The following is a 16110-nucleotide window of genomic DNA, read 5'->3' on the forward strand; positions in this document are numbered from 1 at the left end:
ATTTATTTTTTGTATGTACATATATAATATATATATATATATATATATAATATAATATAATATATATATATATATATATATATATATATATATATATATATATATGTATGTTTAGGTGAAATGGCAGTGGAGTTTTTAACCAGATTGTTTAATGAAATCTTGGAAAGTGAGAGGATGCCTGAGGAATGGAGAAAGTGTTTTGGTACCGATTTTTTAAGAGTAAAGATGATGTGCAGAGCTGTAGTAACTACAGAGGGATTAAATTGATCAGTCACAGCATGAAGTTATGGGAAAGAGTAGTGGAAGCAATGTTAAGAATGGGCGTGATGATTAGTGGTCAGTATGGTTTCATGCCAGGAAAGAGTACTACAGATGCGATCTTTGCTCTGAGTGTCTTGATGGAGAAGTACAGAGAATGTCGGAAGGAGTTGCATTGTATTTTTGTAGACTTAGAGAAAGCATATGACAGGCTGCCTAGAGAGGAGTCATGGTATTGTATGAGGAAGTCAGGAGTGTCAGAAAAGTATGTAAGAGTGGTACAGGATATGTACAAGGGTAGTGTGACAGCGGTGAGGTCAGCGGTGGGAGTGACGGATGCGTTTAAGGTGGAAGTCGGGTTACATCAAGGATCAGCTCTGAGCCCTTTCTTATTTGCAAGTATAGAACCATTTGTAGTATTTGTTAGAAGTAATGAATCGATCAAAGGTATTAAGATTAAAGGGAATAATCAATATAATCAGTTATTTGCAGGTTATTTTATTTATTGCATTGTACAAAATCATGTTATAAGTGATTTATAATTTAGCTAAAATATTTGAAGATATTTCAAAGATTAAATTTAATAATGATAAAGCTAAAATATTGCTAATCAGAAATGAAATTGTAAACTGCTAAAAAGTGTCCTCTCCAAAATCATTTATTAAATATTTGGGCACACTGTTAACAGGTTATATGGAAGACATAATTCAATAAAGTTGTAATAGTATTGTTGAAAAATATTGTTTTCTCGTGATGATGGGTTAATATTAATAAAAATGGCTTTATTAACCAAAAATTCTTTATTTTATCTGGTCAGCATTATTACTTGAAAAAGATTTTATAAAAAAAATAAATTTTTGTGGTATCCAGGTAAACTCAGAACTGCATTTATTAATCACATTGGAGATTGAGATAAAGGGGATATTAAATTTCCCAATGTTAAAACTTTTATACTATAGCTTAGTCTTGAAACAGTGTTATTTTGATTGGATATGATGCTGAATAGAAATCTATATAAATGTGATTTTCGATCATTCAAAACAGAATTCTTCCATTTAACTGTTAATAAAATGTTACATATTCTTATGTTTTGTTTATTCACCGAATAAGTTAAACTCCTTATTCATGTTTTTTTTAATTATAGCTGTATTTTCCCAATTACTTTTACCTCCGAGTTCATGGGAAGTAATACTTTTAATAGTATGCTAGTATTGAAAAATGAAAAATTTATATATTGAGCAGATTGCTTTAATGAAGGCAATATTATAATGACCAGTGAGTTAATGAATACATTTGATTAGGAAAATTCAGATTGGGAATCAATGTATAGGATAAGAGCTAAATTCATAGATTAGAAAAAGTCATATGATGAAAAATGTGCATCTCAGCTTATGAAAATATTTGTTTAATTATTAATAACTTGGATAGCAAGATTACCTTATCCAAGTTGTATAAATATATCTCAGAGCTGGATTGTAAGATTATTAAATATTGTGATTTTTATTAAAACCTATTTAAATTAAATAGATAATGAATTTAAGATTTAATTCTTAAATCTAGAAGTTTAACTATGTCCTGTATGTTTTGGAAAGTGTTTGCATGGAAATAAATTTTGTAGATTCATCTTGCTTTCCTATAAGATTAACCAAATAGTTTTGTGTTGGAGAGGTAATAAAACTTTAAAAGCAGATTAGTATCATATTTTTTAATTATGAAAAGAATATTAAATATTGGAATGATTTTTAGTGCAATGTGGTAATTGTTAGGTGCATTGGTTAAAAATAATAAATCACTATGCTACATTGTGTTAGCACGTCACATTATCCATTAGTTTGGACTTTATTAGCCATTGCTAAGAAGTTGATCACTAAAATATAAGAATAATTCTGCTCCTTACTTTAATGAATTTGTTAACCTTGCCACCAATGTTTTCCTGAAAGAAATGAATGTGATTCCCATTAGTTCTAGTGGGAAACAATATTAAATATTGGGCAAAATTTAAATTGCTTTTCGATAAATAAATATCTTTAATGTCCGTTAAGTATAGCTATATTATAATGTAGTTTTCAGATCAGGTACCATACCTTTGTAAATATTGTAAAATGTTTGTTTATTTGGAAATAAAACTACCAGAAGTGCAGTTTAGGTTTTTATCATACATGAGCCGATATGGATTGTAGTCTTGTTTTTCTAGGTGCTTTTTCTCGCCTGCCTGAGAGCCATTAGCCTCCTTAGATTGGATTAAAGCCCATTCATTCCCTAGAGGTGGGGAATCTTTCCTCAGATCCCATAGGGTTGTACCAATAAGGAGAAACCATCATAACTTAATTCGCTGTACCTTGAGGCAGGGGACTACTCTTGGATACTGCGGTCCTGGAATAAATATTTAGATGTCCATTCTCCTTTAAATTCTTGATTCTTTGAGGCTTTCAGCAGTCGCAAGGCAGGGGAGGCAAGGAAATAGCAGGTAAACTGGGCGCATTCTCGTTTTGGGATGACTACTTTCTCTTTTTTACACAGAAGATTGAATTTTGGAGTTTATCAGAAGATGTAGAACAAACAAAATAATAATTTGGGGTTTGTTCTAGTACAGGATGGAAGGTTGGAAAATGTTGCCTTAGGCTGGCTGCAACAGTCCTTCATAAAGTCTCTTCCTGCCATCTGGTTTATGTAACATAAAATTTGTTTTATAGCCAGATTTTCTTTTTCTTTTTTTTTTTTAAACAGTTTTATTGATTTTGATTATAATGAAGACAATCACATAGACATATACAAGATAATTTACATTATAGATTTACAAATTGATAACCTATATTTAAAGCATTTAAATATGAATATACGAATAACAAAGCAAACTAAAGTATCCAGATTTTCTTAATGGACCTTGCTTATTTGTAAACATGCCTTGGAAACAGGACTCTCCACTATTAATACATTTTAAATGATACACATGTGAATGATCGAGTTAGTAATTTAGCACATGAAGTGAATTGCAGAATGTAATGGAATTTCTTTATCCTTTACCAGATTCAGGAAAAGGACTTCCCTGTGGTAATATGCACATTGTCTGAAGAGTTCACTGTTTACAGAGAAGAAAGTGGGGAGTCTGTTCCAGTTTATAGCAGAGTTAACAGTAATGGTTTCTTTGAAGATGTGCTTGGTAAGTGCTTTCCATTGCCTCCTATGAATCTAACTGTGCTTATTTCCCTGGATATGAAATTTTACCAGGCTGGCAAGATTTACAAGTCTTTACTCTGTCGCATACTCAGAGGCGATCTCTGCCTAGCATACAAAGCTATGTCAAACCCAGAGCTGTTGGACATGCTCCATGTAAAGAAATCCCAATCCCCCCAAGCTACACGCTCTAGGGACCTAAACCTTGTCACCACAATAAACAGAACATGCTGGAGGGATAGATTCCTGTCCCATAGACTTCCCATACTCTGGAACAAACTACTCCTCATTAGCACTTTTCAAGAAAAATCTTGATTGGATGGGCGATAGGAAATTCACCCCGGGGATCACTTCTGTGGCTCTGCTTGACAGGGGCGCAGGAAAATAATTGTCTTGGGTGGCAAAAGCCAGGGTACCGCTTGGCTAGGCTTATATAGGCCCTAGGGCCAATAGCCTGGTACCTACCTATGAGCCTATGATATAGCAAAGCTCACTGCAGAAATGGGTACAGCGTTTATGTATGTGTAAATTTAAGTTGTGAAACCAGATCTCTGGTTAACCAAAGGAAAAACAATTGAAAACAGGAAAATGGTAATTTATTTTCAGGTGAGTGCTTTCATCCACTAAATGTTGAACTTGCATCAGAACTGAATGCACACATTGTGCTTGGAAAGGGAAAATGTTGATTTATTCTTAGTTAAGTATGTGTGTGTGTTCTAATAAAACGATCACTGCTGAAATAGCCAGCCTTGTGACACAGAGGGATGAAACCACTGCCACTATTACCCAGGTTACAAAGAGTTCAAGTAGGGGCTTGGCTGCTTGATGAGCTGGTAGGGACAATGGTTGTGCCCATTCGGGGGGAGGATGCAGAATGAGCAGATACTTAACCTGTGGTGGTGGCCAGGACTAGAAAAGTTTGCTGGGCTGGGAGGAGTGGGAGGGTCAGGGAGCAACTGTCATAGGGCCCAGAGTGAGCAGGTCCTTGCAGGCAGCACCTCATAACTCTCCTTACATAAGTGAGTGTCATAAACTCACAGAGAGAGAGAGAGGGCTTCTCAAAAATCCATGTCACCAGCATATGTGAAATTGCTGCTTGTGAGCTCCACTCACTGCCTGCTCTCTGACCATTAATGATGGCCTGAGCTGGAGGAGTAATGAGAGAAAGAATATGGATTCCCAGTTCCTTTCTCCTCCCATTAGCATTTCAGGAGGATGCAGGAGGAGCCGTGGGAGGGCAGATGAGCAGGTGATAGTCAGCTTGGGACAAGGAAGCCAAACATTTATGTAGATGTATGGTCATGATGTAACACACATTGCAGTAATACAGCATTTATGTTGTGTTGTGTCAAGTATAACATTTGTATACATATTTAGGATAGATTATAGATCATTTAAGTTAATAAGTTGTCGCATCATAAGTGAGAAGGGTAAAACCAAATGGTTGCAGATTTACTTTGAAGTGATTTTTACATTCAGTACATCTAGGTGCTTGTTTAATTTGCCTGAAGAGATCATCCTTAAATATGTATTGTACAAATTGGGGCAGGCATAATAGTGAATATTTTTTTTTTTTGTTTTTGCTTCCTAAAGGCCCTGCAACAATAATTGGGAGATGTCCTTCTATTCCTATGTTGCAGTATTCTTGGTGTTGGATTTTCCATCTCAGATGACCCATATGTCCGCTCCTATACAAAAGCTTCAGCGTGGCTGTTTGCAGTTGCATGGGACGTCACACATAGGGCCATACACCAGGGACCTTAAATGTGACGTCTTCATGCACAAACCTCAGAAATTTTCAGCCGCAGACAGTCACATCATGTGCTTCACTTCTTCACCTCAAGACGTCTAAAAGCCAAGTACCTCGTTGGGTTTCTTTTCTTCTTTGACCTCTAGCTAAAGCTTGGTTTGTTGTAGTAAAGTTTAGCCTATAGCAACAAAAAGGACAAATTTAAAAATCTGTTGTATTAGAGGTATCTGTACACAAGACATACTGAATGGTACATAGCCGTTTTCGGAGACCAAAACCAAATGTTTTGAGCATTGAAGAGAAAATGTGATTATGAGCCCAGTGTTGTGATGGATGTATTATTTATGGAATGTAAATAAGGGGACCGATTCCAAAAAAGAATTGCTTTCTTTCAGAGTAAGTGTCTTACTCCACATCTTGTTCTTAGAGCAAGTCACTTTGAGAGCAAGTCTTTTGGGAACTGGTCCCCATTGTAATCCTGTTTATACACAAGCCTTGCACTGTAGTCACTTGTTTTTCAGCGTCAGGACCAGGATTTTCTTTTTTTTTTTTTAAATAAAGAAATGCCCAGTAAGGGTGCGTGTCCCTGTGTAAACACACACCAAGGGGTGTTCAATGTTTTCTGTAGTTATGTGGAAAAGCTCTTATTGAACATCTACTAATGAAGATAAATAAATTCCCCTTGATAGTCATGTACATTCCCCCATTTTCAGGTAAAACAGTATCCTTTCTATACAGTTGTTTACAGAAGTCTTTAAATACCCCCCCCCCCACACACACACACACACACACACACACCAAATTTTCTTAGGCTACCTTTTTATGTACCCAAGTCAAAAGTTCCTGTTTCAGAAGGCTTTTCTATTTTTTGCCTCAGTCTTGGTTCTAAATACTGCTGGGAACTGCGCATTTTTGAAAGGATCCTTGCCTTAGGACAACTTTAACTGTTAGACTGACGAATTATATAAAAATCACTTGCTCTAACGCAAATTTCATAATTTGTTACTTCTGCTTTTGTCACAGAATCATTTTACTTTTTTGTAACATATCTGCCCATTTCCTGTTCAATTCCCAGTGCTTTAGGTATTATTTTCAAAAGTTTGAATTTACCATCTGCATGTTAAGCTGTCATCTTTTGACAAAACCTGTTTAAAATTCATCAGCAACTCACTGTCTTATCCCAGTCTTAAATGCTGTCAGCTTCATGTATTCAGCTGGGAATGTCCATTTTGCCCTCCCTGATGGAAATTCCTCAAAGAAAGCTGTCTTACTAGGGCAGTGTGGTAAGAAAATACCACTGGCCTTGTTTCAGAATCTTTTAACCTGGCTTTTCTTGACTGGCAGCTGTGAAATCTAGTTGAATAAAAAACAAGTTCAAGCAAGTGGGATATTTATTATTTCAGTTGCATCAGTCTGCCAGGAAATCCTCAGTAAGGATTTTAGAAGTCTGACTACCTTTTTTGTTTTATGTTACTGTGGCCCTGTATTTTTGTCTGACATGGTTGTGATTAGAGTGCAATCTCCTCCTGCATATACACTATCTTGGTGGAAAAAAAAAAGAATTTACCTGTTTTCAATTTTATTTCTGCCCTTTGGTGGGGAGACAAGTAATTCTATTCTAGAGCAATATGTTATGTCAAAATCATTTCAAGTCTCAGTATGATCCTTTTGCCACACCACTACTCCTGTATCATTAGACATCTAGCTTCTTTATCCCGTGACACTTGCTCTGCTGCTAGTGGTTTCCCTCTTGTGAAAATTACCACTGCGTCTATCTCCAACATAGCCTGCATGATATATCCCTCATTAAAATCCTGCTTAATCAGATTCCTGCTTTCCTTTTCATCCAGATGTTTCTTGAAGCAAAATAACACATTCATTTTTCTTGTATAAATCAAAACTGTGTTTAACAAGGTCAGTCAGTCCATTGAGATTTCAGCTTTTGTCTCTCAAAAGTCATTCTCTGAATATCTGCCTTAATGATTTTAGTTTGTGACTCACCCTGTTTCCCCATTTAGCAGGTGCCTCTTACCCATTTCTGTCTGTACTCCTGTAAATATCCCGATCACGGTCTTGTCTCAAAGAAAATTCACAGAGACTTAAAATGGTTTTGATATCTATTCCTCTAGCATAGCATTAGCATCTTAGTGAAATATTGCAATGCAATTCAAAACAAATCTAATATGGCAGGCTACAAAGACTAACCTAATGCTCAGCAGATTCCCTGCTTAGGTGGTAACTTGAAATTTTCTTGTAATTGTAGTTCATATCCTTAAGATGACTGCAACGTCACCCAATCTTCATCTAGTGCTAGGTCATACTGTTGCATATCCAATGGTTTTCCCACTTTCAGTAGGTTTCCCAGTGATTTCATGCTGTATTACTTAGTAATTTTCCTTTCCTTTAAAACAATATTCTGTTCATACAGCATTTGTTATAACCAAGGTTGAAGCACAGTAGTAGACTATTTGCTTGTTTCCACCTCTTCTTAGTCCAGCAAATATACAAAGCATAATTGATTTTTTTAATTTAGACCTGCAGTACACAGCTGCAGCATGTCTCTCATAACACTCACATATTTTCTGGCCAATGTCTACAATTCTCGCACAACACCAACTTATTTTCTTGCCCAGCTTGCTTAAAAGCAGCGTAGCTATATATTTTTTATCCACTTAATGATTCTTACTGCAGTAAATTATTTGATTGGACCTTTTCTTTTGACACTTCTAAAAGACCCTTTGCCAACAAATTTTTTTTTTAGCGTTAATAGCAACTTATGTACAGATTTGTACTATTCAGAAAACTCTTCCAAGGTGAGAGCTTTAACTTTTGATATGCAACTATAATCAGGGAGTTTGATTGTTGGGGGATTAGTATGTTTCTATATCCTCGAGTCTATTAAAAACATATATTATGTGATAACCCTTTCAACCCAGAAGAACCTGTTTCCATACTTGGTAGCCTCTAATAGACTGCCAGTTAGTTTTACATTCTGTAATGTTACATATTCTTAAGCTGATACCTTAACATTTCCCATGCAAGTTTTTTTTTTTTTTTTTTTTTTTTTTTTTAACTTAAATCTGTTATTCACTAGTTATCTATAATCTTGCTAAGTATTGAACTTTCCTCAGTGCTTCAACAACCACTTGCAGTTTGTCCTCTTATTCCTTCTGTCAGCTTTTCTCAACTATTCACTACTCCTACCAGGTTTAATAAGTCGTCTTGCTATTTGGATCTTAACAAATAACACCAACAATAGCGAAATGCGGAGTTCTGCTGAATTCCTAAAGAGATCACCATGCCATCTTTGCCATATAGTTCCACTACTTACGTTTTTGATTTGATTAAAAAGTACCAAAATGTAAAAAAGAAATTTTCATAGACTCTCAGAATCCACAATTAAAGCATACTAAAAAAATCTCCCACTTGACAATCTAGTCAAAACACTTTAATTGCACAATTTAACTGTACTCAGTGAGCATGCCGCAACAAGGAGAAAGTCGGACAACCATGGAAAACCTGGAACAATAACAAAACAGTCTTCCTTCCAGTCATACCACGCACTGAGAAACGCCACAAAAAAGGTCAAGTCCTCTTTGATAAAAGAAACTGCTTAACTATTCATCCATAATTGAACAAACCTTCCAAAAAATTCTGGTTTAATGCATCACAACTGGCATGACCAACGAGACCTTTCCATCCCGGTCCACAGCCTAATGTATTGGATTCTCATCAAAGAATCGATACAGGAATCTGTATGGTTAAGGAGAGGTGAATTTAAACCAAAAAATGAAAGGTTAATATTGGCGACCCAAGATAGCTACACATATGTTGGTGTACAAAGTCCATTGAACATGGAGAAGCTGACAAATGTAGGTTTTGTAAAACCGAATTAGAAACAGTCGCACATCTTGTTGCTAGTGTGAGACACTAATGGTAGGACTGTATACTGAAAGGCATAATAATGTGGCAAGACTGTTGTATTGGGGATTGTACAAACATTATAATATTGAAGCAGCTGAAAAACACTGGAAACATGAGCCACAAAGTATTATAGAAAATGATGGTTTATATCACATGGGATCACCCATTACCAACAGTTCAAAAATAGATGTGAGAAAACAGATATAGTAGAAGACAAAAGTAGCATTGATCATTGAAATTGCTCCACGCAGTGACGGACTACAGTGTCTTTTATGTACAGAGAGAGACAAGGTCATAAAATGCCAGGATTTGAAGGCAGAAACAATGTGGGAGAAGGAATGCTCAGACAGCTCCAGTAGTAGTAAGAGCAATGGGTCTTATAAAAAAGTATTTTCAGTCTTACTTAGATATGTTACAGATGCATGTAACTCCATACAAATTGCAGAAGGGATCATTACTGGGCACATTGCGGGTGCTGCAAAGATCATTTCTGGCTAACATAAAAGATTGAAATAATACTAATTTCTTGAATGTTAATTAAGCAATAACCCACGCTTGGCTGTGGGTAATGCTGGATTTACCCACGATTGGTGTGATTTGGTCACGAGGGTGAAGCCCGAGTGGCCAAACAAAAACAACCGTGGGTAAATCCAGCATTACCCACACCCAGAAGTGAGTTATTGCTATTATACAATGACATTATTTAAGAAAAAAAAAACTTTTCTTAAATAATGGCATTGCATAATGCCTCCGCGCTGCCCTTTCGCAGCTGTCTGGTATTCTGCGGCAGTTCTGATGTACTGCACATGCATATGCATATGCTTATGCAGTACATCAGAGCTGTGGGTGGAAGCAACGGAGAAAGCAAGAACTCCGTTGCTTTTTACAAAGTGTCTCGCTATGTTAAAGGAGTTTAACATAGCGAGACAGCTTTTAAAAAAAGCAACAGAGAATCTCCATTGCTTTTTTTTAAAGCTGTCTCGCTATGTTAAACCCATTTAACATAGCGCGACAGCTTTAAAAAAAAAAGCAACAGAGAAAGGAAGATCTCATTTACTTTTTTTAAAGCTGTCTCACTATGTTAAACTCCTTTAACATAGCGAGACAGTGTCTAAAAAGCAACGGAGATCATGCGTTGCTGTAAAAAAAAAAAAAGACTTATACTAATGGAAAAGGTCCGGGCGACTGAACCTTTTTCCATTAGTACAAGTCTGATTTACAGCGTGCACGCTGACCAATCAGCTTGCACGTTTTGGAATTTTAAGAGGGGGTCGTTGTGTAATCATACTTTGACTTGGGAATGGGATCCATTCCCGTCATAGTATAGAAGCCCTAAAGACTTGGAGAAATTAAAAGGGAATCTCATTTCTTCTCTTTTGGAAACGGGCCTACATCCTACCCCTTCATAAAACTGGAGTATCAGTGGAACTAAACCAACTTTAGACCCTTGCAGTCCTTTTCTCCTCTATCTAAAGTCCTGGAAAAATGCATTCTGAATCTGTCACTATGCTGCCTTTTAACAAATTTCCTACTTTCCTGTTGGAGATGTGCACATATGTTGGAGTTCCAAGTTAGTGGAATAGAAGCAAGACATTCATTCACTCCTCACTTTTTTCATGATTAACTCCAGAACTACTAATGCTACAAGTGGTCAGTATTTGACTAAAATTGATATGTCATTAGTAAGCGGTTTACTGTGTCAAAAACGTGTATAACCTGTAAATGGAAATCCAGTGTCTCAGCAACTCAGTCTTTGATGGTTGAACTATCCATATTTGGAGTCTTTCAGTGATCTTTTAGGGAGTGTCTGATATGGTTAAGAAATGGGAGCAATGATCTCTTTATCTTGGGAGATGAGTAAATACTTCATGGGTTTATTCTTTGCTTACAAGACAATGGGATGTGCACATATATTCGCAGATGGCTGGTATTAGTCATTTATTCTAGAAAAGTTGATTGCGAATTGGAGCTGTTTGACTATAACCCTCTTGTTTCTCTCTTGACTTTTTGTTTTGTCTAGTGTAAGGTGATGTGATGGAGTATTGTTATAATGCACAGTCTTATGTACATATTGAAAGTACTTTCACAATGAAGGCAGATGAGTATTGACCATATTTTCACGGTTTGTTTTCATTTTGATATACACTGTAATGGATGGTATCTAGTATAGCTATTTTGTGTGTACATTTTGTATGTTGTAAATTCTCACCCACCCAGTTATCATTTTTATCCTTAGAATCATGACTTAAAGATGCCAGCCATGTCCTAAATGTTAAAAAAATTAAAAACTCCTGCTTCTCCATAACTAGCCAAAGCTTAAAACCTGCATTCCCACTATTCTCCACAAATTGTGTCCCCATAAAAAAATGTCTTACACTAAACAGCTTGGTCTTTCCATCAAGGAAAACCTCTACTTTTAACTCCACATCCAACAAATGACAAAAAAAGAATCCCCAAAAAGTTGGACATCTCTGTAGATTTAAACCTTTCTTTTGAGATACGTCAAGATACCTGTTTGCAACTGCCATCCTCCTGCCAGTACTCTTATAGTCTGCAGCCACCTTCACCATCCTGCTTTCTACCAAACTATTAAAACTTGAACAAACCAATAATAAAATTGCCAAATTTGCCACTAACTTCCCAAGTCAGACTCCTCACTGCATAGCAATAAAACAGCTAAACTGGCTTGGATTTTCCAGTGTCCTCAAACTCTCAATACATGCCCAGAAAATTATACATACCAGTGACAAAATTTTCTTCACTAAGCTCAACTATGTCCTGGTACTTTCCTCCATATGCTCTGAGATAATCAGACCTGCATTCACCTAAGGATATCATATACATTTTGAATACCCAAAATTCGCACAAGCTTAAATAAAACCCAATTAAGACTTATTGTTTTGAGGAGTTCAAAAAGTGAATCATGAAGTTTAATTTCAAATAAAAAAAAAATCTCTAAAAGATTTTCACATATTGAAAGATTCCTGGCAGTTTTCGCATGAGGTCAAAAAAGTGGATTTCTCTCTGGATACCATCTTGGTGACTGACGTCAAAAACTTTTTTTTTTAATCAAATCACATGATTTGAATTTAAGGTGGCTCAGAGTGGGTCTAATAGGGAACGCTTCTCTCATCCGGGACATTGCCTTGTTAGAAATGATGCAAACTGTTATATGGCAATTTCTTTACCTCCGAAGTGAAACTTTTATCATTGGATTAGGGGAGTTAGGGGTGGCGGCAGTGTGTGCCTCCTTATATGCCAGTTTGGTCTTGTGGTAGTGGGGAAACTAATTTTGTAGCTTCTACCAGAGCCAGTGCAAGGTTTACTTCAGATACCTGGGTGACATTTTCTTTTTTTTTTTTTTTTTTTTTGGCAAGGTACAGAAGTGTTACACCAGTTTATGCAGTTTTTGGAAGATTCTACTTCATTTACTTGCATACATGCAGATATTTCAAGCATGGACATTAATGCCCTTCTAGCCTGCCAATATACCAAAATGGTTGTTCACATAGGTTTAAGAACCGCCTGGACAATTATCTAAACTCTAGTGCTTGCTTTAGTGTAATTTGGTAGTCTATTCCATGCATCAGCTGCTGTTTGATAGAACCGTTAGTACCCTTCTCATTCCTCTAGAATTTTCCACACAGGTTGTCTGCCTCTCTACTACTTTTTGATAACCCAAACATTCCCAGAGGTAGTTGCCTGTAAATGCCTTAGATACCTGAATAAGGTCTCCTCTTTTATATATATATATATATATATCTATATATATCTATATGTGAGACACTGTACAGGTTGAGATCCCTTGGTATATTCCAGTTTACTCGTGCTTCTTTTCTTACAAGGTTTCCATATTATTCCATACTCAAGTTTGGGTGTAATTATCTAACAAACAATGATTTCATCATTTCTGATTTCATAGATGTTAAATCTTTTTATACAACCTGTAGTTCTGTAACTATCATTAACGTATTGGTTGATATGATTAGAAAAACTCAAAGCTGGATCTACCCATATACCCAGGTCCTTAAATGAATCTACATTTTCAGTCACTCTGTGCTGTAGTCAGTATTCATCTTTCAGTTTGTCTCCCAAATCTTGTATGCTTGTTTTTTGATGCATTTATCAGCATGTTATTCTCCTCTGCCCAAATGGTCAGTTGAGTCAAGTTCTTTTGCAGTCATGCCCTGTCTGTAACACATGTAATCAGTTTACCTAATTTCAAGTCATCTGCATACAAAGTGTAGAACACCTCATATGAAAAGGATAGATGCAGTCTGAGCAAGTCTTGTCCTACGATAGAGCCTTGTGGGATACCCAGACTGTAACCAAGAATTTCACCTGTCCAGTTGCTTTATGATACAAATGGGACATAGCAAGTAAGCCATGTAGCTAGCCATCTTATCAAGAGTACATCAAAACCTAGTTCTCATTTATTGATCAATGTTTTGTGTTTGACCCTGTCAAACACTGAAGTTAAATCTGTATAAATTACATCATAGCTGCTGCTATATTGTTGTAGGTGATAATAGATATATTTTTCAACATATGCATGCTGATGCTGATATATGGTTTGAAGTCCCAAACTTTCTAGTATTACCTTCTGCATTATTTTTCCACAACATGAAAGTCGACTTGAGGGTCCCTGTGCCTCTGAGTTAGTCCTACTGTCCTTTCTCTTAGGTTTAATAAGTGCATGTCTTCAAGCCTGAGAAATCTCCCCATATTTGTATGACCTAGTAAATGGATATAATGGTACTGTAAGTTCTTGCTGACGTGTTCTCAGGTCATTATTACTAATTCTGTCTCCTCCCTGTGCTTTGTATCCAATTTGCATAGTTCTAAGTAGTTCAATGTAGTTGGTACATTTCACTTACAACTTTGCGTATGGTGTATGTATGGCTATATAATAATTTTTCTCTATGCTGCTATTCCTCAAATGTGTACCACTAAGATTTTTTTCAAATTCTTGTTTGCAGTATGCGATTTGTCAGCCCTCCAGAAAGAGTATGGTGAAAGGTCTGATCGGTCAGTGTTAATACCTGATGATGACAACTTGTGCACAAAGTTGATCGATTTAAGTGGCATGTTTAGGGAGAGTGGCTTCATTGATCATTTCCTGGCTGATGATGAGATTTGTGCAGAAAGAGAGAGGATGTAGATTTGTACATGTTCTGAAAAAGTATTGGTGTATGAATTACTGACAATCTACCGATTTTTTGAGATGCTTGACTTTTTAACCTGCAACAACAGTGTGCATGACATCCAAAAGTAATCCTTAATAACTGAGGGCAGTTTAATTTTGACAACATTAGAGAGATGGTTTGGTACTGCCTGAATTTATTTACAAGAGAGGAGCTAATATCAGCAATTTGCTGGAATTTAAGGCTGAGAACAGCTTAAAAATGGTCATGGAGCTGTATGGGACCAGGTGGTTACTTCAAGTTATGTAGTTTTATAAATGTCAGTTGGTACTGAGAAATACTGAACGGTCACACATGCCAGAGCAGACTGAGACTAGAGCAGTTGTTTAGTCACTTGTTCATCCTGTGGCACATTCTGCGTCAGCGAAACTGAGCACAATATAACGAAGAGAATATGTGAGCATGTTTATGGAATCGGAAAGCGTTCCATTAACAAAGCATTAAGTAGACATGTTGGTTACTGCCATGAGGTTTTCCAAGTTCACATTCATGGTGCTGGAAAAAAAAATTAACATGGCTTTTGCCGGGGGGGGGGGGGGGTTGGGGAAACTGTTTTGGAATATCATGAACTTTATTGGCAGCTCAGACCTGATGTCAACCACCACCCCCCCAGGTCTGAATTAATTTATTAGTATCGCTTGCATTTTTAAAATGAAGTCAGCAAGAATGTAAAGGACACTCTGATGTTGCAATATTTATCTGTTTAAAAAAATGTCTATCATTGTATACAATTGTCATAGATGTCATATGACTTTTGTCACATGACTCTGCACACGATTGCTGTATATTTAAAATGGATTCTGTCTCTTAGAGCTCATTTCTGAAGAAGTTTTAGCTTTTAACACAAAAGCATTGAAACAAAGTTCTAATAAAGCGACTTTGGAGGGATTTGGTGTGGTTCTTCAATTAATTTTGGTTTTCTATCAGTTATGCTGCAGCACCAACTCTTTTTTTTTTTTTGACTGTCATGAGGATTGACTGCCTTAGGAGAAGAATTGATGCTTCCTCTAGATGAATTTGGAATAATTCCCAAGTATTTTCTTAGTAGTTTTTCGCAGCTCTTAAGTTAGATGATGGTTGGAAGGTCAAAGTAGTAGGTTTGTATACTTTGGAGCTAAAACCTGTACCCCATGCACTTGTAACCAACAAAGCAGGGAAACCAGTAAAATAATGCATTGACTTGAGGCTTTTTGTTTCCATATTAAACATGTTCTGTATGCTTATTCCCCAAGCACATACACTGGTATAACCAATAGGGCATTAAAAACGACAGAGCTGATATAAATTTAACTTACAAGCAGAAGGAAGAAAATGCTTTGATCATCTGCAAATGATGGAGCCACTGTGCTATTTATATGAAACTAAAAGCCCCTTTAAAACTATAGGCATTTATGCAACTCAAAGCCATCCTTCTGCTGAAGTCAGTAGGGGTCAACCAGACCTCAGGGTTTGTTTCATTAACTGTTTTAAGGTGCAGCACAAGTTCCTGTGAGCTCAAACCTAGAACCCATGGCATTTTTAAAATAGTCTTAGCTGCATTATTACAAGTCTTAATAATCCATTGTATTGTGGCATGAGCAAGTCTTATGTTCCACATAAAATGGCTTTAGCTTTACTAAAGATGACATTGTTTAATGACTTGCCACTGGAGGCAAGTGTTTTTGATTTCATTGTTAATCAGCAGCAGCCCATTTTCTTGCTGGCAGGGGGTAAGTCTGGAGTGTCAGAAGTATTGCAAATAATCATTTCAAGATAAAAGTCTGGAGTGTCAGAAGTATTGCAAATAATTTCAAGAGGCAA

The 16110-nt window shown here is 36.4% G+C and overlaps 1 protein-coding gene across 1 annotated transcript in view; it reads left to right on the forward strand.

Moving 5' to 3' along the window:
- The window catches only part of LOC122799284 (cytosolic arginine sensor for mTORC1 subunit 1-like), a 467271-nt gene that overhangs the window by 115095 nt on the left and 336066 nt on the right, over positions 1–16110 (forward strand). The window contains exon 4 of the mRNA XM_044068241.1: positions 3286–3418. Within this exon, the coding sequence (XP_043924176.1) occupies positions 3286–3418 (133 nt within the window). The remainder of the gene's footprint in view (positions 1–3285; positions 3419–16110) is intronic.

The sequence above is a fragment of the Protopterus annectens genome, chromosome 4.part0 (genome assembly GCF_019279795.1).
Source record: "Protopterus annectens isolate FY-2018-M chromosome 4.part0, PAN1.0, whole genome shotgun sequence".
NCBI classification, from domain to species: domain Eukaryota; kingdom Metazoa; phylum Chordata; order Ceratodontiformes; family Protopteridae; genus Protopterus; species Protopterus annectens.